The following is a 25,860-nucleotide window of genomic DNA, read 5'->3' on the forward strand; positions in this document are numbered from 1 at the left end:
TAGTAGTGAAGGGCTTACACAAGTACAAAGGATCAAGCTCTCAATTTAGTGAGTTCTTGTGAATGATTTAATCCAAAATGGCATTAGCCAATATTGTGGGGGAATGACCCCTATTTATAGAAAAACTTGTAGCTTTGTCACATTGACATGTGTCATGTTATGATTGGTTCTTGATGTCGACACGTGCTGCGCTCTGATTGGCTTCTAATCTTGACACGTGTCGAGTAGTGATTGGCCTCCTGGTCGGAGGGGAACTCTTCTGGGTCCTTGACAGTATAGCGTTGGCCGGTGCTCGGTAGTTTCGGGATTGGTCAAGTATGGTACAAACAGTCTTCAATCGCAGAGTCTCCTTAAAAACAGAATCCTTCTGAAGCCTCTGCTAACTAGCGATCCAAAGGCCATTACGTATAGAGCAAGGCTCCCTGCAATAGAAATTATATTCTCTCTCAAATTAGCAGAGTCCCGATAGACTGCCGTACTAAAATCACTAGCTGGTCCATTTTTAAAATAAAAAAAAATTAGCAAATTGTTTTTGGCTCAGCGATTTTGAAAACAAACTCTCGGAGCAAAAGTATCAATCAAAGTAGTCTTATCTTGATATTCTTCTTCGACAACAAATACTTAAGAGCAACAAGATTGGAAAATAGACCTAAATTTTTACACGGGTTATAATTTTTACGTTTAAATAAAAAATGGTTTAATGTGTCACTTGAATGAATAATGCTCTATTAATTTTGTTCAAGAATTATCGCTATTAGATTTTAAAGAGACATGTACTTAAAAAAAATAATTTAATTGAGTTAAAGGTAAATAATAAATTTTTGTTAAAAAAAGAGTAAATTGTAGCAATGGTTTATCAACTTTAATCAAATTAAAGCAATGGTCTCTCAACTAAAAACCCATTATCATTGGTCCCTCAACTCATCAAAATGTGTAGCTATGGTCATTTTGGTCAGAATTTTGTCAAAATAAGTTATGTTGGAATAACCATTGCTATAATTAGGGTCTTTCAACTCATCAAAACATGTAGATATAGTCGTTTTCATCAACTTTGTCAGAATTTTGTCAAAATGAGTTATGTTGGAAGGACCATTGCTTTAATTGAGTTAAAGTTGAGGGACCATTGCTCCAATTGGATTAAAATTGAGAGACAATTTTTCCAGTTGGATTAAAGTTGAGGGACCAATGATAATTAATTTTTAGTTAAGGGACCATAACGGCACGTTTTGATGAGTTGAGGGATCAATGTTAATTGATTTTTAGTTGAAGGGCTATTGTTCTAATTAAGTTAAAGTTAAAAACCACGACTATAATTTACTCTAAAAAAATGGTAGATAATAAATTACAACCATTTGTTAATTTAAGTGACATGTTGCTTCAACTTTTCTTTTATAATTTTTTATAATTTTTTTATTTTTTACGAATTCGAACATAAAACTTTTCGGAGGGACAAAAATCCAATTTATAATTAAAACATTTATAATAAGAGCAACTCCAGCCTTGCTGGTTGCTCGGGCGTCAGGCGAGGAGAAAGGGCCCTCGGGCCGGTGGGAGCAAATCCAACGGGGAAGGGCCCGAGTGAGGGTGGGAGGTCGAGCGAAGGGGGGGTGGGGAGTCGACGGGCCTGTGGCCCGAGGGTTTTGTATTTTTTTATTTTTTTTGTGTGTGAGAGAGAGAGAGATAGCTTTTGTAATTTTTTATTATTTAAACAAACATAAAAAACTATTATTTTTATTGCTTATTGCCAGGGGAGAGGGTTCCAAGGGTGGAGATGTAAATGACAATTACTGTTTATTAATGGTAATTACTATTCATTTAAGGCAGTTACTGTTTAATAAGGTGAATTGAATAGTGGATTGCCAGGAGGACTCCATGGGTGGAGGTGCTCTAATATTGCGTTCCCTTTTCGAAAGCAAAGTTCAAAACTTGAAATAGCCGCATCGCTCCATTTTAGCGCTAAAACGCAAACGGAAAAAAAAAAAAGGCGTGACGTTGAGAGCAGAGACGAAGCGACACCGCACACACTCACTGATTGAGTATGGAGATCAACAGCCCAGCACCGGGTCCAAACACGGTGACGGTTCGCCGTAACCCTCACCGGAGGGCCAGGCCAACGCCAACGCCCGCCACAGCGGCTCGAGAAATGCAAATTCCGTCTTCAATTGCGCCCGGAGTACGATCTTTCCCAACCCAAGAAATCCTCTCCATGGACGTTGCTAAAACGAACCCTGTGGCCGAAAACCTTAGGGTTTTTCTGAGGATTCGGCCCCTTGTGCCGTGCAAGCTTGGGGACAAAACAGGCGGCTTCGGGGCGGATCAGAATCCGAAGCCGAGATTAAAAAATGCTTGGCCCCAAAACCCGGCGAAGAAGAAGTCGGCGGCCGGACGATCGCCGCAGATCAACAGAAAGATAAAGGAAGACGTCTGTATAAAGGTGAATACTTCTCATTCAGTGACGCTATCGCCGCCACTAGCACTGCAGGAATCTAACCGCACGAAGACTGAGGTTTATGAGGGGTTTTCCCACGTCTTCTCCTCTGATTCCTCTCAGGTTAGTTTTCGTTTGTGTTATGTTTGGTTGCAGAGAAAATGCTGGAAAATTCAGTGGAAAGTATGATTTCAAATTGTTCTTTTATAATAATCATGTATAAATTTCTTTCCTTTTGGCGAATTTGTGTTGTTGTTGATAGGAAGAGGTGTATGATAAGATGGTGAAGCCTTTAGTAGAAGAATTTCTGAGGGGTAAGAGTGGGATGCTGGCTGCATTGGGGCCTAGTGGCTCGGGTAAGACGCATACGGTGTTTGGGTGCCCCAGGCAGCCGGGTATGGTTCCGCTTGCTCTTCAACATATCTTCAATCAGACTTCAGGGAGCATTTCTGAGTCTTCGAGGTATTGGGCAATGTCAACATGTGATTTTAGTCTTTAGATTTAGTTGCTGGACTTGTTACTCAACTTATATCGTATGATGTCTTCATTCACTCTTCACAGATCATTTTTCATATCGATCTTCGAGATAAGCTCTGAACGAGGCAAAGGAGAAAGGCTATTTGACTTATCTCCTAATGGCGGAGATTTAAGCATGCAACAATCAACCCTAAGAGGCTTGCAAGAGGTTGAGTACTATCCTTGAGTTTAATTTGATTATGTGGTTGGATATAAGAAATAACTAGCACCTATTCCATTTCTGTAAACAGATACCCATTTCTGATGCTAGACAGGCAGAGTCGTTAATTGCTCAGGCAATGCTAAAGCGTGCAACGGGAATGACAAATGCAAATAGCCAATCAAGGTGTGTGAAAGTCATTGATGAACTTATGTATTCTTTGTTTCATCCATTTTTCTACATTGTTTCTTACAATGTCTGAATTTTACGATCACGTAAGAATTATGGCTACATTTTTTATATGCTTCTAGCCGGTCACAGTGTATTATAAACATTCGCGCTGTTGCTGACAAGTGTAATGGAGACGAGAATAATCAAGCAAATGCAAATGATGGTGTCCTCACTATTGTTGATCTTGCTGGAGCGGAAAGAGAAAAAAGAACTGGAAATCAGGTTTCACATATGTGACTGAATTATTCTCTTTGAAGTGGCTGTTTTTTAAATGTTGAAGTTTGTTCAATTTTGGATGTTCAATGCATCCCTCAGAGTATGATATTTGCTCTATAATTGTTACCACCATCTCGCCGGATCTATACTATTAGTATTTTTGGGATACTTCAATTAATGACAGATTTTTTTGCACAAGTGTAGTCTTGATTTTGAATAATGATTTTGTTTATGGTTTGGTCTTTTTCTTTTAATTTTCAGGGAGTCAGATTGCTCGAAAGTAATTTCATCAACAATACGTCAATGGTTATAGGCTTGTGCTTGAGAGTATGTTGCCTTGAGTTGGTTTTCTAGACTTCATTATTCATTTGCATTTTATGTTTGTTCACCATTTTTCTTGGGTGATTGTTGCTTGCTCATTTTTTTACAAATTTGAAGTCCCCTTATTTGCTGTTGTAGCTCTCTCTCTCTCTCTCTCCCTCTCCCCCTATGCGTGTATGTGTCTATAGTCATTTTCCTTTCTTTTTTGTGGATTTAGTCGTTACTCGAGCATCAGAAGAACCCTAAGAAGCCATTGCAGAAACACTTTCAGAACTCTTTGGTAATGTTTTACTCTACCTATTGAAAATATGTAATATGTTTTGCTTTACTGATTTATGTACATAGTATATCGGAATGGCCTACTGAGATGTATGTATGCTCATCATGCATCTTAGTTATCTGATCTATTGACGAGAAACAATCTTTTGTTTAAGTACCTAATACAAAGATTCGAATTGGCATGAAATATTGCCAGGGTTGGTTTTTTTTTGGAGGTCTTTTGATAACTTTAATACAATTTAGGATCAAATGTTACTAATGTGATTTTTTTTCTCTTCAAACAGTTAACCAAGTATCTGCGAGATTATTTGGAAGGCAAGAAGAGGATGGCATTGGTATGCCGTCTTATTTCCAAAATTGGCTAACCAATGGAGTTTGTTAAAAAACTTTTGATGAGTTGGAATATTCAAAATATATGTTCATTTTCTTGCGGTTCTGTTGCCGTTTGCACTTTCTTTCTTAAACTCGCAGATTTTAACAGTCAAATCAGGAGAAGAGGATTATCGTGATACATCTTACGTGCTAAGACAAGCCTCACCTTTTATGGAAATCAAGTACAATTCCACACCCCCAACCCAAAAATTGCACATTATATTTGAACTATTTCTTGCTGTATGAAGTGTTAACAGCTTTGTACTATGTATTTCAGGTATAATTATGTTGAAGAACCATCAAATATCTCATACCCCAAAAGGCATTTCCAAGCTTTGTCTAGAACTGAGCAGCGCAAAAAAATGAAAGTTACCGATCCCGATGCTTGCACGGTATGTCTTTCTGGGTTAAATTATTCTTTCAATACCTTATAAGTTATATTATTATTTCATTTGTGTCTCAATTTCATTGCTGGCTTCAGATGTTATTTTGTCAGTATGCCTATTTGAAGAGTAACATAAGATCATTTCACTTTCTCTTTTAAGCTTGCTAACTTTTACTTTCTTGAAACTTTGTTTGACTGCACCGTTGTAAATATGAAGACAATACTAGATGCTTCTTCACTGAAATTATTTTTAATGGGATTAGCGTTTCCATTTTGACTTTGTTTCTGATCAGTGTTTGTATCATTGTATCCATGCTAAGCATGTTCCCAAACTTCTGCAAAAATTTATGGATGAATATTATGTACACATTGGGTGTTGTGATTATTTCGGTATTTGGTGTGAGTGTTTCCAAAAATTTCTTATTTATTGATATCCCCGATAAGCTACAAATATGTACATATACATGAGTCAAAATAAACACACAAGAGGGAGCCTTCACAAAGGTTGCTTAGGAGAAGTCTCAGCAGTCGGTAGAGCCCCAGAAAGAGAAGGCACCGGAGGGGGATCATTTGGAGCCTCAGTACTGGACAGAACCCTAGAAGGAGGAGGCATCAGAGGTTGATCATTTGGAGCTTCATTACGCGGTACAGCCCCAGAAGACGAAGGCAATAAATGCCTTTGGAACAAACCCACAAATCTCTGATGATCAAGTAAAACCTGACCATCAGTTTCCTTCATCTGGTCAAGCTTCCTCTTCATGTTTGTAGCATAGTCATGTGCGAGCCGGTGCAACTGTTTATTCTCATGCTTGAGCCCTCTAATCTCCTGTTTGAGACTCATAACTTCAGCCGCCAATGATTCAACTTGGCGGGTTCGAGCAAATAGGCGTTGGGCCATATTAGACACAGAACCTGCACACTGAACACTGAGAGCCAGCGAATCCTTAACAGCTAACTCATCAGACCGTTTGGAAAGTAGTCTGTTATCTTTGGGAGTGAGAAGGTTCCTGGCCACCACCGCAGCGGTCATATCATTCTTCATCACGGAATCCCCAACGGTAAGAGGACCAGTAAGGGAGACGAAGGATGGGCGCCATATGTTGTCTGGAGAAGGCGGGGCTGCCACTTCAACAAGGTTCAAGTCAAAACGACGGTCAGAGGGGCCAGACATTTTCAAAGGTGTTGAAGAGAGAAGAGGTCGGACAAATCAAGATCTTAGAAGTGCAAGAATGAAGCTTCTACTGGTGGAGATTCAAGTGTGATTTGAAACTTAATGCCAGCCCCTATAAAAATCTGCACTCGACGGAGCTTCAGAAATCGAAGAGGCGCCTGCTCAGAAATCGAAGAGGCGTTTGCTTTCTCAAAAGCTGGGCTGCTTAGAGATCACGAGGGTTGATCTCAGAAATCGAAGAGGCGTTTGCTTTCTCAAAAGTTGGGCTGCTCAAAGACCACGAAGGCCGATCTCAGAAATCGAAGATGCGCTCGCTTTCTCAAAAGCTGGGCTCCCCAGAGACCACGAGGGCCGCTCTCAGAAATCGAAGAGGCACCTACTTTTCCAGCATTGTCAGCACCTGTCACACGCACACTCAGCTTTGCGGAAATTATGGGCATTCTGTCAAAGACTTCTGGGGAAGTAGAAAACACATGAATCTTACTGTTCAATCACCCACTTCCCACACGCAACAATAGCTCATGGGTACCACAGATAACTTTGCCAAAGTTCTCTACCAAAGTTGATCACGTGAAGCTTGCAGCTCCCACTACATCGCTCTGACCAAGAAGGGTAAAAGAATAGCAAAGAAACAACACTAACAAAGTTTAGACCCATAAATTTTGAAGGTCTAGCTACCATATTATTACCCACAAGGGTAAAGGAACAATACCACTGCTGGATAATTGGAAAGTCCCTGTGTGTCAACCTCTGTGCTTCGTGGCAAGGTAGACTAGCAAACATGCCCAACCTTTACTCACATTCGAGAAAACACTCCCAATAAGATTGCTTGCTCCAAAAATCGAAGAGGCACCGTCCTCCGAATCTCGAGAGCCAGACTCCCAACATGACTACTTTCTTAAAAATCGAAGAGAGGGTAAAGGAACAGTACCATTGCTGGATAATTGGAAAGTCCCTGTGTGTCAACCTCTGTGCTTCGTGGCAAGGTAGACTAGCAAACATGCCCAACCTTTACTCACATTCGAGAAAACACTCCCAACAAGATTGCTTGCTCCAAAATCGAAGAGGCACGCCAGACCCACATGATTGCTTTCTCAAAAATCGATGAGGCATCGTTCTCCGAATCAATCGAAGAGGCGCTCGCTTTCTCAAAAGCTGGGCTGCTCAGAGACCACGAGGGCTGATCTCAGAAATCGAAGAGGCACCTACTTTTCTAGCCTTGTCAGCACCTGTCACACGCACACTCAGCTTTGCAGAAATTATGGGCATTCTGTCGAAGACTTCTGGTGAAGTAGAAAGCACATGAATCTTACTGTTCAATCACCCACTTCCCACACGCAACAATAGCTCATGGGTACCACAGATAACTTTGCCAAAGTTATCTGCCAAAGTTGAGCACGTGAAGCTTGCAGCTCCCACTACATCGCTCTGACCAAGAAAGGTAAAAGAATAGCAAAGAAACAGCACTAACAAAAGTTTAGACACATAAATTTTGAAGGTCTAGCTACCATATTATTACCCACAAGGGTAAAGGAACAGTACCACTGCTGGATAATTGGAAAGTCCCTGTGTGTCAACCTCTGTGCTTCGTGGCAAGGTAGACTAGCAAACATGCCCAACCTTTACTCACATTCGAGAAAACACTCCCAACAAGATTGCTTGCTCCAAAATCGAAGAGGCACCGTCCTCCGAATCTCGAGAGCCAGACTCCCAACATGACTACTTTCTCAAAATCGAAGAGAGGGTAAAGGAACAGTACCATTGCTGGATAATTGGAAAGTCCCTGTGTGTCAACCTTTGTGCTTCGTGGCAAGGTAGACTAGCAAACATGCCCAACCTTTACTCACATTCGAGACAACACTCCCAACAAGATTGCTTGCTCCAAAATCGAAGAGGCACCGCCCTCCGAATCTCGAGAGCCAGACTCCCAACATGATTACTTCCTCAAAAATCGAAGAGACACTGCTCTCCGAATCTCGAGAGTCAGACCCCCAACATGATTGCTTTCTCAAAAATCGAAGAGGCATCGTTCTCCGAATCTCGAGAGCCAGATACCACAGACCACCTTTTCAAAGTGCTCTGACAAAGTTAAAACATGTGAAACTGGCAGCTCCCACTACCGTGCTATGACCAAGCAGGGTAAAGGAATAGCATTACTACTTGTTGTTAGGGAGACTCCTATATATGTCGACCTCCATCCCCAACGGACAGGCAGACCTGCAAAAATGCTCAACCCTTCATCATATCTAAGAGGGCACTCCCAACGAAGCCTTTCAAAATATTTAGCTTTCTTTCCCCCCGATAATACCTCTGCAAACAAGCTATACTAGAGCAAGAATATCTCATATCATCAGGGTTAAAAGCAAGAGTATCCCATATCATGCTTTTTCCCTGTCTTTTCTTTTGGCCTTGTTTTTACCTGCAAGACAAGGAGAAAGAGAGCAATCAGTCAACACTTGGAATCAAGCTTCCAGCCAGGAACTGACTGCCTGGAACCCCTTACCTGATTACTTACCTGGCATTGCTCTCGAGTACTCATCTTCAACATCTTATGTTTCCAGGGAAGATTCCGCATCTGCTTGAGGAACAGATAGGGCAAGTGCGAAGGATACAAGGAAGCATGTGGAGACAAGCGTAACAGCACACGTGCCGATACATCCATTACTCTGTCAAAAGCAAAAGTATCCCATATCAGCAGGGTGGAACGTACTCTAGATTTGATGGACTTGTTTTGACCCTCAAATTCTTCAGTCGGCCTTAATACTCTGGAGGAAACAAGAAAACCCTCCAGCTCAGTTCAAGAATAAGCCTGTGGAAAGTTACTTCTTCAAAAGCAAAAGTATCTCATATCATCTCTTCTCATTTTTCTTCTCTTTATCCTTCATGCTGCTGCAAGATGGGGAGAAGGTGAACAATCAGTCGGAGCTCTGATTGCTTACCTTGTCTGTCACCTCTTTCAGCAGACCCCCTAACTCGGCGACTTGGGGGACTCCTACTACATGGTTTGTATCGCGCTTGACCAAGCCTGAAACTACAAGTAAGCTTCAAGTGAAATTGATACATTACCTTGTGCATCTCCACCAGTTAAAGATACCACCCCTGGATGGAGGAAGAGTACTTCCAGAGAAGATGCCACATCTACCTATGAGACAGATAAGGCAAGTCAAGACGACACCACACTCCGATACTTAGAAGTTTCGTGATTACGAGATCATTCTCCCACAATATTTCCTAATGTCATTTGTACTAAATCTTTCACTTGTACTCACTAAAGGAGAGCTTGAACCTATGTACTTGTGTAAACCCTTCACAATTAATGAGAACTCTTCTATTCCGTGGACGTAGCCAATCTGGGTGAACCACGTACATCTTGTGTTTGCTTTCCTATCTCTATTCATTTATATACTTATCCACACTAATGACCGGAGCAATCTAGCGAAGATCACAAAAAGCGACCGTTTTCGCTACCTAGGATCTATCTTGCAAGAGAACGGAGAATTAGATGGAGATCTCAACCATAGAATACGAGCTGGATGGAAAGAGTGCATCCGGCGTGTTGTGTGACCGTCGTAGGCCACTGAAGCTCAAGGGAAAATTTTATAGGACGACAATAAGGCCATCGATGTTGTATGGCACAAAATGTTGGGTGGTGAAGCATCAACACGTACACAAAATGGGTGTAGCGGAGATGAGGATGCTTCGTGGGAGGTGTGGGCACACGAGAAATGATAAGATTGGGAATGAGGATATCCGAGGTAAAGTAGGAGTAGCCGAAATTGTAGGAAAGATGAGAGAAAATCGGCTCCGGTGATTTGGACATGTGCAAAGAAGGCCGACTGACGCTCCGGTTCGAAGATGTGACTACGGGACAGAGGTCCAGGGCCGAAGGGGTAGAGGAAGACCTAGGAAAACTTTGGAAGAGACTCTAAGAAAAGACTTAGAGTACTTGGATCTAACGGAGGACATGACACAAAACCGAGCGCAATGGCGTTCTAGGATTCATATAGCCGACCCCACTTAGTGGGAAAAGGCTTTGTTGTTGTTGTTGTTGTATCTATGCTGTAGCTTAATTGGAATAATTGGAAGCAACTATGACATGTATTATAGTTCCCAAGTGTCTGTATCACTATTGGATTATTTTGAAAGAAAACCTAAAGCATATCTTCAACACTTCTATTTTCTGGTTGATTTCAGATTGAAGAACGCAAAAGCATTGAAGCTGAAAATGCACTATCCAAGGAAGGTTCTGTAAAAAGCAGTGGTAACTTAGATGGACTTACCCACTTTCTTTTTCTTATTCCAACCGCCAGGATTCCTTATATAATTTGCTTAGTTTCTGCTCTGTGCATTTACAAAATCAGGTTGCGTTGACTCCTATCAGGGAGAGAGAAACCATCGGATAATGCAGAGTTTTTCCAAAGCTATATGGAATGTTTTGAAGCAGTATAAAGAAAAACTCAAGGTAATGAAGAGTTTTTAAGTTTTTGGAAAGTGATATCTTCTTGTTTTGAAACACACAAGATTTTTGAAGTTAATTAACTAGCTCCATATACTCATTTGTATTGGCCAAAAAGTATACTCATCAACTCTAATTGTAAGTAGGTGGCAGATGACGAAATCCAACATCTCAGACAAAACCTCATGACTGAACATACAAGATGTCTTGAGCTTGAAAAGGAGCTCAAGGATGTCCAGTCCTGCTGTTCATGTTCCAACAGAGAAGCAGTTGAGGTCAGCTTGTCCGGAGTGGGTGGTCAAGAATCTAGCAATCTTTATGAGGTTTGACATATTTTGTCTTGCTCAACTATTATCTACGTCTTAGAGTTTGGTTTCATGTTTGACTTGGTTAGTAGTCTTATCTTTAATGAATTTGCTTACGCTGAGTGGTATTACCTTCCTGATATACTAGGTGAAAAGTTTGGATGTTGGGGAGGTGAGTACTTTATGCCTTGAACTTGAAAACCCAAATCAGCAAGATCATCAGGTAAGAACTATCAAGAAAGAAGATTTTAATCTTATCGTATAGAGTGATTTTCATTTTAGATGAATTGGAATTTAACGTAGCTGTTACATGCTATATAACGCAGACATGTGAGAGAGTTTCCGGCAGTGAACATAGTGCCACAGATCTGTGTGAGTCTATATCTGTCAGACTGGAGGATAGTTATTTAAGTGTGGATGTAGCAGGTTAGACTTGAAGAGTTCAATAGTTTACATTTGCATATCATGTTGTACCTGTAGCTTTTACTATGATTTGTACTTTGTAGTTGTAGCTTCTTAACCAGTAAGTAGTGCTGTGGACTTTGACCACAAAACACAAGAACCTCTTAAATCTTGGTTTTGGGTCAGTCTGATATTCTTTTGCCTACTAGGTATCATTACCTCAGTGTTTCTAGCTTGAGTTTGTAAGTTTAAGGTTTTCAGGTTTTATAGTGGACTCTTATCAGTCACTTGCCATGCATAGAAAGGATAGCTGCTCTTCTGTTGAACTGGACGACTTGCTTAGTGAGGGGCATAAGGTTAGACTCTTGAACTATATTTTGAATTTTTGTGATTCTTTGAATCTTATTTTTCTTCCAATGATGTTTATCTTGTCTGTACGTTTTCAAGCTTTTTCATTGTGCTCAGACATACTTCCAGCCAATCGTTTTTTTCTAAACTTTTGTTTTACATCATCACTGTCATGAAAAATGGCTCCACTCTATAGGATTCTTTTTACCTCTTCTTTACATAAGGCTCTTGTTAACTAGTGTGAATAATTGCACGTGGTTCTTTTCCCTGTTAAATAGGAATCATCAAAAGATATTTCCTTAAATGGATATTGCAATGCTGTTGACCTGCTAGATGGTGAGAGTGCACTTGATACTTCTTGCCAAGTATTACAGACGGAGAACTTGGTGGAGGTTGCCTCTACTGGACAATGTAATGGTGTTGACCTGCTAGATTGTGAGAGTGGACTTGATACTTCTTGCCAAGCTATGCAATTGAAGAAATCGGAAGATGCCCCCTCTACTGGACATTGCAATGCTGTTGACCTGGTAGATGGTGAGAGTTTACTCAATGCTTCTTGCCAAGCATTACAGACGGAGAACTTGGAGGAGGTTGCCTTGACTGGACAAAGTAATGGTGTTGACCTGCTAGCTTGTGAGAGTGGCCTTGATACTTCTTGCCGAGCTATACGGTTGACGAAATCGGAAGATGTCCCCTCTACTGGACATTGCAATGCTGTTGACCTGCTAGATGGTGAAAGTGCACTCGATACTTTTTGCCAAGCATTACGGACGGAGAACTTGGAGGAGGTTGCCTTTGCTGGACAACGTAATGGTGTTGACCTGCTGGATTGTGAGAGTGGCCTTGATATTTCTTGCCAAGCTATACAGTTGAAGAAATCGGAAGATGTCCCCTCTACTGGACATTGCAATGCTGTTGACCTGCTAGATGGTGAAAGTTCACTCGATACTTCTTGCCAAGCATTACGGATGGAGAACTTGGAGGAGGTTGCCTCTACTGGACAAAGTAATGGTGTTGACCTGCTAGATTGTGAGAGTGGCCTTGATACTTCTTCCCAAGCTATACGGTTGAAGAAATTGGAAGATGTCCCCTCTACTGGACTTTACAATTCTGTTGACCTGCTAGATGGTGAGAGTGCACTTGATACTTCTTGCCAAGTATTACAGACGGAGAACTTGGTGGAGGTTGCCTCTACTGGACAATGTAATGGTGTTGACCTGCTAGATTGTGAGAGTGGACTTGATACTTCTTGCCAAGCTATGCAATTGAAGAAATCGGAAGATGCCCCCTCTACTGGACATTGCATTGCTGTTGACCTGCTAGATGGTGAGAGTGCACTCGATACTTCTTGCCAAGCATTACAGACGGAGAACTTGGAGGAGGTTGCCTTGACTGGACAATGTAATGGTGTTGACCTGCTAGATTGTGAGAGTGGCCTTGATACCTCTTGCCAAGCTATACGGTGGGAGAAATCAGAATGTGTCCTCTCTACTGGACATTATAATGTTGTTAGCCAGCTAGATTGTGAGAGTGGACTTGATACTTCTTGCCAAGCTTTACAGTTGGAGAAATCGGAAAGGTTAGGGGGTGTTATATCATTTTAAATTTTGGTCGCCTGCTTGATTTCCTTAAGAGGATTTTGTATTAAGCACCTTTTTGGTTGAATTTTTGCCTATATTTATTGTTCTAATCAGGAGAGCTTCGCCTTCTTCATCTCCATCACCAAAGGATTTCAGTGCGGTGGATGTTGAGGATGAGATTCAGAAACCTCGGGTAAAGTTCTTAGCGCTCTCTTTTTTTACTTGTTCTCAATGAGCTTTTGAAAGAACTTGCACCTCAATGAGTTTTTCTGTTTCTTCTAGGAATTATTGAACTTTCCAACATCACCGAAGGTAGACCTTGTGTCAACTAAAGGGTGCGATGTTATTGAGATTCCAGACAGTAAACCAAGAGAATCCCGCGTTTTGGATGCGAAGGATGAGATTCAGAAGCCTTGGGTAAAGTTCTTAGCATTTTCTTGTTTTACTTGTTTTCTATGAGCTTTTTATAGGACTTGCACCTCAATCATTTTTCCTGTTTCATCTAGGAATTATTGAACTTTCCAACATCTCTGAAGGAAGACCTTGTGTCAACTAAAGGGTGCGACGTTATTGAGATTCCTGACAGTGAACCAAGGGACTCCGTTGTTTTGGATGCGAAGGGTGAGATTGAGAAGCCACAGGTAAAGTTATTAGCAGTCTCTCATTATTTGTTCTCTATTGTCTCCTTGTATAACTTTCACTTGGAAATCGATCTTTGTTCACTTTTGAATGTGGTGTGGATTCTAAAACAACCTGCTATTGAAAAAATCATTTCCTTTTTCTTACAGACGTTATTAAATGTTCCTACATCACCGAAGGAAGACCTTGTGTCAACTAAAGGGCGCGATGCCATTGATGTTACTGACAGTGAACCGGGTGTTAAAATCTCTACAAAAACAGAGAAACCGAAAAGGTGCTTCTACGATCTTTTTTCTCTACTACTGCATTTGAATGAATGGCTCTCTTCTGAACCCTTTTATATGGAAAAAAACAGGAGACTTTTGCCTGCATCATCCTTATTACTAAGGGATTTCAGTGCTCTGGACATTGACGATGATGAGAAGCCAAAGGTAAAACCCAATCTCTCTCTCTCTCTCTCTCTCTCTCTCTGTGGATATATAATGATGCATTGCTAATAAAACCAATTTGCAGCGTGGAAAGAAGAAATCAGGTGCTGTTGAAGAAAGGCACAGAACGCAGGGTAGCATCTCTCTTTTGCGTTTGCTCCACAGAAATCTTCCTAGTTAGGTTAGTACGTGTTCATTTTGCACCTGGCCCATTTTTCTGTTGTGTGTTTTGGTCCCCTCTGTAATTTAGGGTGTGTTGTGCAAATGCTTGCATTACGTATCATACGAGAAATATTCCGACATGCATGTCTGACCATGTTATTTAATAACATTTTTATAAAATAAAAAAAAATTAAATATTTTGTATTTTAGTCACATTCAGCTTCACGCGATCTCACTTAATGTAAGTGCTGTAGTTAAGCACTCTTATCGAAAATCTTACCAAAAAACCTTAAGTTGTTATGATATTTGCCTTTGTTAACTACTAATTAGTTACAACTTACTATCGAGAGAGACTTTTGATCGATCGATGGGCCGATCTGGGGCTTTGAAGAACTGTTTAATGACAAATGAATGTCATCAACACTTCATTTTTGTTTTTACAATCTCTCTTGAATGCTATTCCCACGCGAACTTTTTAGGAGAGATCTTTATTTTACTGTAGCAAATGCGTGAGTCCACGTCTACGAAATTCTTTGAATTTGACATGTGAATATGTTGAAAGTTAAGTGCAAACCGCATTGTCATTATTTGGTTGTACGTGCAAACAGCATTGTCATTATTTGGTTGTACGAAGAATTCTTCACATTCACATTCTTATATGTTGTTTTTTTTTTTCTTGTTTTGTTTTTTTATTTGTACTTTCGGAGCTTTTGATTCAGATCTGTATGTCACACGACATGTTTTGAGTTCAATATTTGGCGCTGGTGAATCACATGATGGTGGTTAGGAGGAAGCTGAAATGCCTTTGTGAGTCTTCTCGACATTTGGACTGTTGTGATGAAGCCTCCAACATGTGCCTCTTTTTTATATAAAAAATTAAAATATTAAAAAAAGAAGATTTTAGCAATGGTCATTTTATTTCAATTCAATTGGATTAATGGTCTCTCAACTAAAAATTCTTGATCATTAGTCCCTTAACTCATTAAAACATGCATCTATAGTCCTTTTCGTCAACTTCATCATAATTATGTCAAAGTGACTCATGTTGAAAGAACCATTACTACAATGAGGTTAAAATTAAGGGACCATTACTACAATTTTCATTTGGTTTTCTACATTGCCTCTTGATTCAGCCTCATGTGCATGACACGTAACTTATTTTGATAGAAGTTTTAACGGAATTGACGAAAATGACCATATCTACACATTTTGATGAGTTAAGGAACTAATAGTCATAAATTTTTAATTGATGAACCATTGCTCCAATTAAATTAAAATTGATGAATTATTACTACAACTTCCTCCAAAACAAGGTTTTGAAATTAGTATGTGAAACTTGCTTATTCATATTCTCAAAGATAATAAAAGCTAATAAACACCACTAGTAATGATAAAAATGGTTCGCTAACCACTGTGCAAAGTGATGGTGATCCTTTCAAACGAAGCCATTTGGCGAAAGTCCAATTTTTTGTCGTTTTTATTCACTAATAAATTTGTTGGCAAGTTGTCAATGTTTATTTTCTAAATAAATATGTAGTCATCTTGTCTACGTTTAGGGTTAAATTAAAAATTTTGGTCCGTAGGTTCTTAATTTTTTTTCTATTGCAAAAAATTGGTAATATTGGAGAAATTAATATAGACAACATACAGTTGTTGTACTACAAAAAGACTTATAACGTCAATGCGTAAAGTGAGGATGTAACACATTTAAGCGTTGGTGCTTAAAATGGTAGTGTTGTTTTAGAGTGCACTTTACCACTTCGAAGAAGCAAACAATATCCCAACATGTAAAAGAAAAATCATAGTCGTTGTTACCGAAAAAACGTTTTAAGTCAATAATATTTCTCTTCTCAATGTTACACCTGAAGCCAAATTATAATCCCCTCTACTTATCTATAGTATAAGCAACTAAATTAAGGAAAAGAATCATCTCCAGATCTCTTCTTCCTAATCCACCAAATCAAGAGATCCGTACCGTTGAAATTTGATTCAACAGCTGAAGTTATTATAACTTCTAAAATGATTACCTATTTGTAGCCGTTGGATCAAATTTTAACGGCATAAATTTCCTAATTAGATGAATTAAGAAGAAGAAATCCGAAGAGAATCACTTTCCTAAATTAACAAACAAACAAGATAAACTACAAACCATCATGTCACTAAACTCGATCACATGAGTACGTGAGCCGCACGTGACTGCGACGGGACCCCATGAAAGTGACACGGATAAGCCTCTCTCCTTTTCAGCCCGTAGGCCTTAGTTTAGACCACGTCCCACCCCACTGCGAAAAGCCCATAAGCCCCACAACGAAATGGACAGTTTTGCTTTTTGGTGCATCCACCTGTCACCTTTCCATTCCCCCATCCGAACAAAACGTCACCGTTTCATTGGTCGAGCTCGTCGCCCGGTTCCAATTAAAGAGAGATTTTTCAGTGTAACCGTCACACGAGATGATACACTACATGTTATTATACAAATAGTGAGGTATATGTCGTCCGGTTCCAATTAAAAAGAGATTTTTCAGTGTGACCGTCACACGAGATGATACACTACATGTTATTATACAAATAGTGAGATATGTGTCGCCCGGTTCCAATTAAAGAGAGATTTTTCAGTGTGACCGTCACACGAGATGATACACTACATGTTATCATACAAATAGTAAGATATGTGTGTTAAAATGTTAATAATTTAAAAAATAAAATTTATTAATACTTATATAAAAACACGTAATATCCTATTCCGATTATAATAAAAAATTCCTCTAAGTAGATGAGAGCACGAGAAAATAAAAAAAACAAAACGAAAAATTAATCGAAACAAATTAAATTCAGAATTTCTGGAAAAAGAAAAAAAAACAAGAGGAAACGGTAGACTCTCGTTTCTCTCTCTGGTTCGAAAAGAAAGCTTCACAGAGAACAAAGCGAGGGTTTTACGAAGGAGAGAGTGAGAGAGGGAGGGGTGAGAGAGATACAAATCCTGCGAGCTTAGAGAGAGAAAGCACAGCACATACACAGAAGAGAGAGAGAGAGAGAGAGAGAGAGAGAGAGAGAGAGAGAGAGAGCGGAGGAGCTTCTGAATTGGACTGTGTCAAAGCTAGGGTTTTTTTTGTTCGCGAAGGTAAAGTAGACGACGAACTGCAGCTTCTAATTTTTTATTTTTTTGCCCTTTTCCATTACAATATTGTGAAATTAATTTGATTCCAATTCGGAATTAGCCTTAATTAAGCACCATCTCTCGTGGCATTAATTCTCGTAATCCTGATTAATTTTTCCATATCCGTATATTTTCACACCACTTCTCGTTCGTCCGAAGCTTGAAAAGGTGGGATTTTGATCCTCTTCGCTTTCACTTCCCTGTTTTGGATATTAGGGTTTCCCTTGTTTGGATTTTATAGCATATACTTATAGCCAAATCAATGGAGCTATATGATTAGTGGTTTAAGTCTAGGTTTTACTGTCTGATTCAGTGTGTGTCGGTAATTTTTTCCCCTAATCATGTTATACACTTCGGAATTTCTCTTCGTGCATTGAACTTGTTACCTCTTCGGTTGTTTCAGGATTAGGTTGCGTGTTATTTGTTGATGTGATCCAAAAGCTCCAATCTTCATCAGGTACGAATGCTACTCTCTGCCTCTTATTCGTTTAATGAGAGATTTGTGATTTGGTATATGTAAATATGTTTTTTGTGTGCATGATATTTTTATTGTGAGCGTGCTTGGATGATCGATTATCAGCATATTTTAAATTTGGTGGAGAAGCAAAATTTACACTTTGAATATGACTTCAATTTCATGATATATATTGAACAACGTAGCTTCATTTTTGTATGGTTCTATGTGGATTAGACTTAAGAACGCTAGATGTTGTTCGTGTGAGAGTAGGCAACTTTCTGTATTTTTATGCTAGCGTTCCTTTCCTATCTACACAATTACAGATCATATTTCTTAAAAGTTATTTGTTTCTTTGAACTTTAGTGACAAGTGCTTTTGTATGTGTTTCACACTCTTTGAAAAACCTCTCATTTATTAATCCATTGTTTGGCTGCAAATGCACTTGTGTGGAGTAGTGGAAGACTTTAATTGAAATTTGATCATATTGGATTGTATAATAAGTTTATGATGGTCTGGTCAAGGAATCTCACAGTCTAGCAATACGTTTTGTTAGGCTATTATTTACAATGGGTTAATATACTGGATGTAAATGTGTGAATCTTGTATCTGAATTTTGGTATAACAGCAGATTCAGTCAAGTGGGAACATCAATGTTGATACATTGGTCACATAGTTCTAAATTTTGTGAGTTGAGTTCTGTAAGGGAGAAATAGTTCATTTGTGAATCTGTCGGATACGAACTTTACCCGAAAGGATCACTTCTAGTATAAATACGGCTTGTCTTATGCGTGATCATCATAATTTGATATTTTATTTTATTTTTGAATTTTTTTTCTTAGCTTGGTTGAACCCAACCTTTTCCTCTCTTACTTATGTTATTGTCATCTTATCTCTGCGTGGTTGTAATTTGTCAATGGTGGCAATTCATCACTTGGGGCTTATGTAATTATAGTTCAAACTCATGCTTGATCTATGCTTTATTTTCAAAGTTCTTAATTGGAAAGAATTGTTTAGTTTTAAATTGTTTGAGTTCATTTAATTCTTGAGCGTTAAATGTTATTAACTAATTGGGTTTGCAGGTATTCTGTCTTGCCAGTTTAGAACATATTAATATTTATAATCATTGTTGCCAATTTAACAAATTTATGTTCAAGTCTCTACAAGCTTGATGTGGATCAACGTTTCCTCTTTAAGTTAGAATTTTCACATAATGTATTTGTTTGATTGATAGTGTATCAGATCATTTAATTAATTTTTTTTCTTATTCCATTTACTTTTTACTCTTTGCCTCTCTATAGAGTATTTTTATTGCACTTATCAGATTTTGTATTGCTTGGGACAATCAATTCGTTTAAACTTCTTATACTTGGATAGTTAGATGTAGGTGAATATTTACTTGAATCTGTAATCAGTTCAAATCATTGTGTTCTCTTGACCTAATAATACTAGAAGTGTAGAATATGCACTTATGTTTCACATCACCTTTTGAATAAGAAGAAATGATATCAATGACATTAATAGTAATATGCCTTAAAGTTTTACTATTTGTTGCATGATTAGAGGAACTTATTAGAAGTTGGTGTGAAATTCATTAAATATAACCATGCCTGAGGCACCACCTGATCAAAAAGCTTTTCCTAAAAGTGTTCAATTCTGTCTTCCTAACCAGTTAAGGGACATAACAGTAAATTGCTTATGGTGGTATTAATTTCTGTGTAAGTTCTTTTATTGATTTTTGACGTAACCATTTGTAATTAATGCAGTTCTGAATGAAAATTAAAGCATTGGTGTTCTGCATGGAATTCTTGTAGCGTAAGCATGCTATGTAAAGCACCATGACTCTCGAAGATTTCTTTACCTTAACTGAGATGAAAGATGGGCTCACAGCCCCATCGCGAGTTCAGGAGCTGGTCACCGTAATGCAGAGTGAGAAAGATTCTGTCGTGAATAATATTGGCGATGCGACCCGGCAGTGGGCTGCTGTTGCAAGCACAATTGCTGCCACGGAGAATAAGGACTGTCTTGATCTTTTTATTCAATTAGATGGACTCATGTTTGTTGATAGATGGCTAAAAGATGCCCAAAACTTAGGTAAAGATACAAATGAGAACTTTGTAGAAGAGTCAATAACTTCTCTGTTACGAGCACTTGAAAAGCTGCATAAACACAATAAGAGGTCATTATCTTCAGGGATCTGGAGTACTGTGAAGAGTCTTCTTAGCTACAAAAGCTCCACGGTTCAGGATCAAGCGAGACTGCTGTTTGATAGCTGGAAGGAGGATGGTAATGCAGTTGACGTTGATGTTGAGAATGCTGGGGTTCTCTCAGATGATGGGAGTTCTAAGAGTTTGGAAGAAGATTCTAAGCCATCTGCTTTAAATGTTACTTCAGAAGTAGGTGATCACAGAGAAAATCATTCATCAGGACATAACCCAGATGAAGTATTGCCATTAAGGACTTCGGTTGATCTTCAACCAGAAAGTGCTGATGCTTTACCAATACAACCTTGTAACAAAGAGTCTCCCCCAACCCACAAACATTTAGACAGCGCTTACATCAAAGATGGATCTCTGGATACTTTGGCCTCTGCTGTTGTGTTGAACCCTATTCAAGAAAATCCTATAAAAGATGAATCCTCTATATGTTCTGTGGGAGGGATTACATCAGTTGGAACTTCTATTTTTCCGTTAGCAAAGCCGAACAGTGTTGATGAACATTCAGATGGTCCAAAATTGAATGAGTCAAAAAATGAAAATCAGGACCACAAAGTCAACGGTTCCCCTAGGAAGTTGGGTGTGACAGACATCTCTTCAGGGTCTGGTTTGTTGGAACCTGGGACTGTTTATTCAGGTGCTGATAGTGCTACTTCCCAGGATGTGGCAACTGATTCTGCTTTGCAAAAAAATGCCAATCAGGATGATTCTTGTAAAAAATATACTGCTTTTGGCAGTGAAGGGACAACTGCATCTGATCCAAAGGGTGTGGTGGATGATACAAGAGCTGTCAATCCTTGCAGTACTACAGTTCAAGAGGGTGAATGCTGTTCAAACACACCGCAAGACTCGTCTGGGAATGGTAGTATTTCAGGAAAACTTGAAGATTTGGAGACTTCTTCCAAGATGGCTGTTGATGAAGATAAGGAGCATTCAAGCGATGAAGATGAGGAATTGACAATTCCTAATGAGTATCCTAAACTAGCAATTGATGCCAAAAGTCCTGACACAATTGATAAAAGAAGGTCAGATATTGAACTTGAGTATGGGATGGTTGACGCTCTAGAAGTTGCTCGACGGGTAGCCCAAGAATATGAAAGAGAAGAACCGGACTGCAGTTCATCTTCGGAGAAAACTTCAGAAGGTGGACTCAGACAGGTCAATAGCCTAGAATCTATAAATGCAGAACAGGACTTACCTGCTCAGGTTTCACCAAATGAGGCGCCAACTGAACAAAGTCATTCTGCAGAGCCAAATCCTGAGAGGGAGGACCACATAGATAGTTCAGAAAATCTGGGCACTACTCCACATAGTCATTCGGCAGAGGCAAATCATGATATGGAGTCCTCTCAGGTGACTGAAGCAGCTCAAGAACCAGAAGTTTACCCAGAAAAGGGTCTTTGTAGTTTTGATCTAAATCAAGAAGTGTGCTCCGATGAAATGGACCGCCCAGTAAATCCCGTCTCTACGCCAATTCCTGTTTCAAGACCAGTAGCAGCTGCTGGCTTACCTGGAGCACCTTTGCAATTTGAAGGGGCTATTGGGTGGATAGGATCTGCTGCAAATAGTGCTTTTCGCCGGGCATCTCCTCGCAGACCCTCAGATGGTTATAAGAATCTTTCTACAGGGGCCACCAGTGATAGCTCAAAGCAGAGGCAAAATTGCCTTGACATTGATCTGAATGTGGCTGAGGGTGGTGATGATTTAGGAAAACAAATTCTAGTGTCATCTGGCCTTCCTTCTGGGGAATCTTCAGTGGAAATGAGTCAGAATAGATCAGGGAGGCCCCATTTGGATCTGAATCGTATTGATGATGATGGTGATGCCTTACCATTGGATTCAAGGGTGGAAGGACAGTTCTTGTTCAACCGGGTTGGCCGTCGCAGCCCATCTCCTGCTTCATCATCTTCATCAATGCAGCCTTCTATGAGGAATTTTGATTTGAATGACAGGCCATATTTTCATATTGATTCTGTAGATCATGGGCCGGGTAAGTCTTCTCAAAACGCAAATGCATATGGATGGCCTAGACAGGATGCTTCAGTTATTTCTATCATGGGTACCAGAGTCGAGATAAACAGAAAAGAAGCTTCTCAAAATCTGTCCCTGGCAAACGGCAAGGCTATTGAGGCCGCAACAGAAGCTACCATGGCAAGAACTGGAAGCTTTTTGGACATGGGTTCAACAGTCTCTTACTCTCATCCTCCTGTTTTCGCCTACAATGGATTGGCAACTGGACCCACCTTGTCGTTCTCCTCAGCCATGTATGGACATGGTGGCACAATCCCCTACATGGTGGATTCCAGAGGAGCCACGGTTGTACCTCAAATTATGGCCTCTCCGTCAGCTGTTCCTCCACAGTTCTCCCAGTCACCATTCATCATGAATTTGACTGGTGTGCAGCCAGGTCTAAATGGTGTAATAAATGGTGCTGGGCCATCGCGCCCCGGTTTTGATCTGAACTCCGGCGGCTTCATGGTTGAGGGAGGCAATAGGGACTCGGTGGGCCTGAGGCAGCTTTTCATTCACGGTCCGGGAAGGTCTATGGAGGATCATTTCAGGAATAACTCACAACCCCCTTCAAGTTCTACGGTTGGTGGGAAAAGGAAGGAACCAGACAGCGGCTGGGAACCATACCCGTTCAGCTACAGACAGCAGCAGCAGCAGCAGCAGCAGCAACCACCGCCGCCATGGAGATAGAAGTTTTTAACTACGCCCTGACATTTCTTTGGATCAGTTTCATAAATCCAACTAAGTGGTAGATTGATACACTCGATCCAGAAGTGGGTGAGCTCTTTCGCTTTAGCAGAGCCCGAATAAAGTTGGAGGGAGTTTTATCAAGGTAACATTATTTATGTGATTAATTGCTGGAGGAAGAAATTAGGTTCTTGTTTTTAATTTATTGGTTTTTTGTTTCTGTTTTCTCTTTTATGTTTCATTTCATAGAAGGCCAGGGCAGTGCAGTGCAGTGCAAAAATAGGGAGACTTTTTGGTACGATGTAGCTGTAATTTCTCTTCTATTCAATTTCTATGTATATCACACAAATTATAGGGACGAACAATTTCCTACATTATTTATTTTAGGCAGTCTCTCTTACTTTCGTGTTCCACCCCACGAAACTTGCCCCAATATGCTCTTATGTTTTCAGGTCTGTGTTCACTGGTTGTTGTTATGTTATGAGCTCGGCTTGTATTTTCATTTATTGGTTTAGCAATCAAGTTTTGTTTTTAATATGACGATATCATTTACACTGAGCGGACAAGGACTAAAGTTACACAATGGGCTGCCATAATAAATTGTTATTCTTCGAAGTTAAAAATACCAGTAGATTGTAATGCAAATTGATCAAAATGGAATCTTTCACAAACATTATGAGCAATAATTCAAGGTTTTTAATCAATTTTACGATTTACTAAGCAACAAGCCTTTTACGGATCTCAGGCTGAGTCCATTAACGCGTTAACCCAAAATTTTTCGTGAAAATTTAATTTTTGTGGTAGATTTTACATAATTATTAAGGAAAATTCTACAAGGCATTTGCAAGCGATTTTACTATTTATCGAACATTAATTTAAAATACTTATGGTGAGCCAAAGGTGAAAACATAGACTTAATGATGATCTTTGTATGTATTTATAAAACCGACTAAAAATCGTGAGTGATAATCTATATTTTTTGAGAAAAATGCAAATTTTATTTTCGCATTAAGTTTTAAAAGGCATTTGGAAGCAGGTTTACCATTTAGTGACCAACAAAAATATTTTTAATAAAATATTTAATTTGAAAACTAAAGAGTAAAGACTAAGTGAAATGAGACCCGGAACATTGCCAAAATGGGGCTTTCACTTCACACAATTTCAAAGGAAAGTCTCAAATTAATTTTGAAAAACCTCACGGTGAGATGAAGGTGAACCAAATAGATTTAGTGATGATTTTTGTACTAATTTGTAAAACCAGCTAAAAAAGGTATTGTTAAAATTCCCAAATTGATTTGAAACTATGGGTAAAAATTGAAATTTTTAGTTTTAGGAATTTTTTTAGTGGGAGCTACGAAAAATGTCGCAAGACTTATGGATGGGATCCTACCATTTATTAGCTCCCGAAACTATTTTTTCATTGATTTTCAAATTTGAAAAATAGAAATTGATATAAACTAATAGTGGGCACCCAAATATTCTTTTATGTGTCAAATTTTTTTTAAATGTCCTTATTAGTTTTAGGAAACATGTGGTGCAATGAGAATAACTCCAATTTTGACTTATAATGAATTTTGTAAAAAATTTCAAAATCAATTTGAAAATGTGGGTTACTCACAGTTTTTGTCAAAAAATTGAAATTTTAATTTTAGAAAATATATTGCCTGGGAGCTAAAGAAAATGTCAAGACATTTGGATGTGATCCTACCATTTATTAGCTCTCGAAATTATTTTTTATTGATTTTGAATGTTGAAAAGTAGAAAAAAAAATACAAACTAATAGTGGGACTCGAAATATTTTTTTGTGTCAAAAATCTTTGAAATGTCTTAATTAATTTTAGGAAACATGTGCTGCCACGAGAATGACTCAAATTTTGGCTTATAATGAATCTTGTAAATTCTCAAAATCGATTTGAAAACGTGGGTTATAACTCACAGTTTTTGTAAAAAATTGTTATTTTTAATTTTAGAAAATATTCAATGTGAGATCTCAGGAAAATGTTTCAACACATTTGGATGTGATCCTACCATTTATTAGCTTTTTTTCATTATTTTTAAAGATGAAAAATAGAAATAATTAATGACCTAATGGTGGGCCCCAAAATATTATTTTTATGTGTCCAAAATCTTTGAAATGTTATGAATAATTTTAGGAAGCATATCGTGCAACGAGAATGATTCAAAATTTGGCTCAAAGAACTTTGTAAAAATCAATAAATTGATTTCAAAACGTAGATTATAACTCACAATTTTTGTCAAAAAAATTGAAATTTTAATTTGAGAAAATATTTTGCGTGGGAGCTAAGGAAAATGTTTTAAGACATTTGGATGTGATCCTACCATTTATTAGCTCTCGAAATTATTTTTTATTTATTTTTAAAGTTAAAAAATAGAAAGAAAAAAATAATGACCTAATGGTGGGGTTCCCAAACCTTTTTTTATGCGTTGAAAATTTTCAAAACGTCCTAAATTAATTTTAGGAAATGTATTGTGCGACGAGAATGACTTGAATTTTAGATTAAAATGAATCTTGTAAAATTTTCCAAAATCGATTTGAAAACTTAGATCATAACTCACATTCTTTAGTTTTAGGAAATATTTTACGTGGGAGCTAAGGAAAATGTTACACAACTTTTGGATGAGATCCTATCATTTATTAGGTCTCGAAACTATTTTTTAATTTGAAAAATAGAAAGAAAAAAAATAAACTAATAGTGGGCCACCAAATATTTTTTTTATGTTGAAAACCTTAGGAATGTCCTAGATTAATTTTAAGAACATGTGGTCCCATGAGAATTAATTGAACATTAGCTTATAATTAATCTTGTAAAATTTTCAAAAATCGATTTGAAAATGTATGTTGTAATAACTCAGTTTTTGTGGGGAAAAAATAATGAAATTTTAGTTTGAGAAATTTTTTTTTTTGTTTTTTTATGT

At 38.6% G+C, this 25,860-nt stretch overlaps 2 protein-coding genes across 3 annotated transcripts; both read left to right on the forward strand.

Annotated features, from left to right (window-relative positions):
• The first annotated feature begins 1,926 nt into the window (after positions 1–1,926).
• Positions 1,927–14,608, forward strand: LOC103410422 (uncharacterized). The gene is made up of 23 exons (XM_070826997.1): positions 1,927–2,551; positions 2,691–2,890; positions 2,990–3,113; positions 3,196–3,290; positions 3,416–3,557; positions 3,813–3,878; positions 4,090–4,152; positions 4,436–4,486; positions 4,623–4,705; positions 4,801–4,915; positions 10,274–10,340; positions 10,441–10,541; positions 10,682–10,858; positions 10,989–11,063; positions 11,167–11,266; positions 11,504–11,598; positions 11,869–13,169; positions 13,285–13,363; positions 13,453–13,587; positions 13,677–13,811; positions 13,959–14,083; positions 14,165–14,240; positions 14,323–14,608. The coding sequence occupies exons 1-23, from the start codon at positions 2,039–2,041 to the stop codon at positions 14,416–14,418; spliced, it is 4,014 nt and encodes a 1,337-aa protein (XP_070683098.1). The 5' UTR covers positions 1,927–2,038; the 3' UTR covers positions 14,419–14,608.
• A 2,618-nt stretch (positions 14,609–17,226) lies between these two features.
• LOC103419677 (uncharacterized) lies at positions 17,227–23,323 on the forward strand. 2 transcript variants are annotated; one of them, XR_526955.4, is made up of 4 exons: positions 17,255–17,520; positions 17,960–18,013; positions 19,777–23,068; positions 23,173–23,323. XR_526955.4 is itself a non-coding variant. In XM_008357777.4 (3 exons), exon 3 carries the CDS (start codon positions 19,849–19,851, stop codon positions 22,924–22,926), a length of 3,078 nt encoding a protein of 1,025 aa, XP_008355999.2. In that variant the 5' UTR covers positions 17,227–17,520; positions 17,960–18,013; positions 19,777–19,848; the 3' UTR covers positions 22,927–23,323. The 2 variants fall into 2 exon arrangements, 1 of the variants encoding a protein (XP_008355999.2); XM_008357777.4 differs by having other exon boundaries at positions 17,227–17,520; positions 19,777–23,323.
• Positions 23,324–25,860: the final 2,537 nt, after the last annotated feature.

Source organism: Malus domestica, chromosome 08 (assembly GCF_042453785.1).
Source record: "Malus domestica chromosome 08, GDT2T_hap1".
Classification (NCBI taxonomy): domain Eukaryota; kingdom Viridiplantae; phylum Streptophyta; class Magnoliopsida; order Rosales; family Rosaceae; genus Malus; species Malus domestica.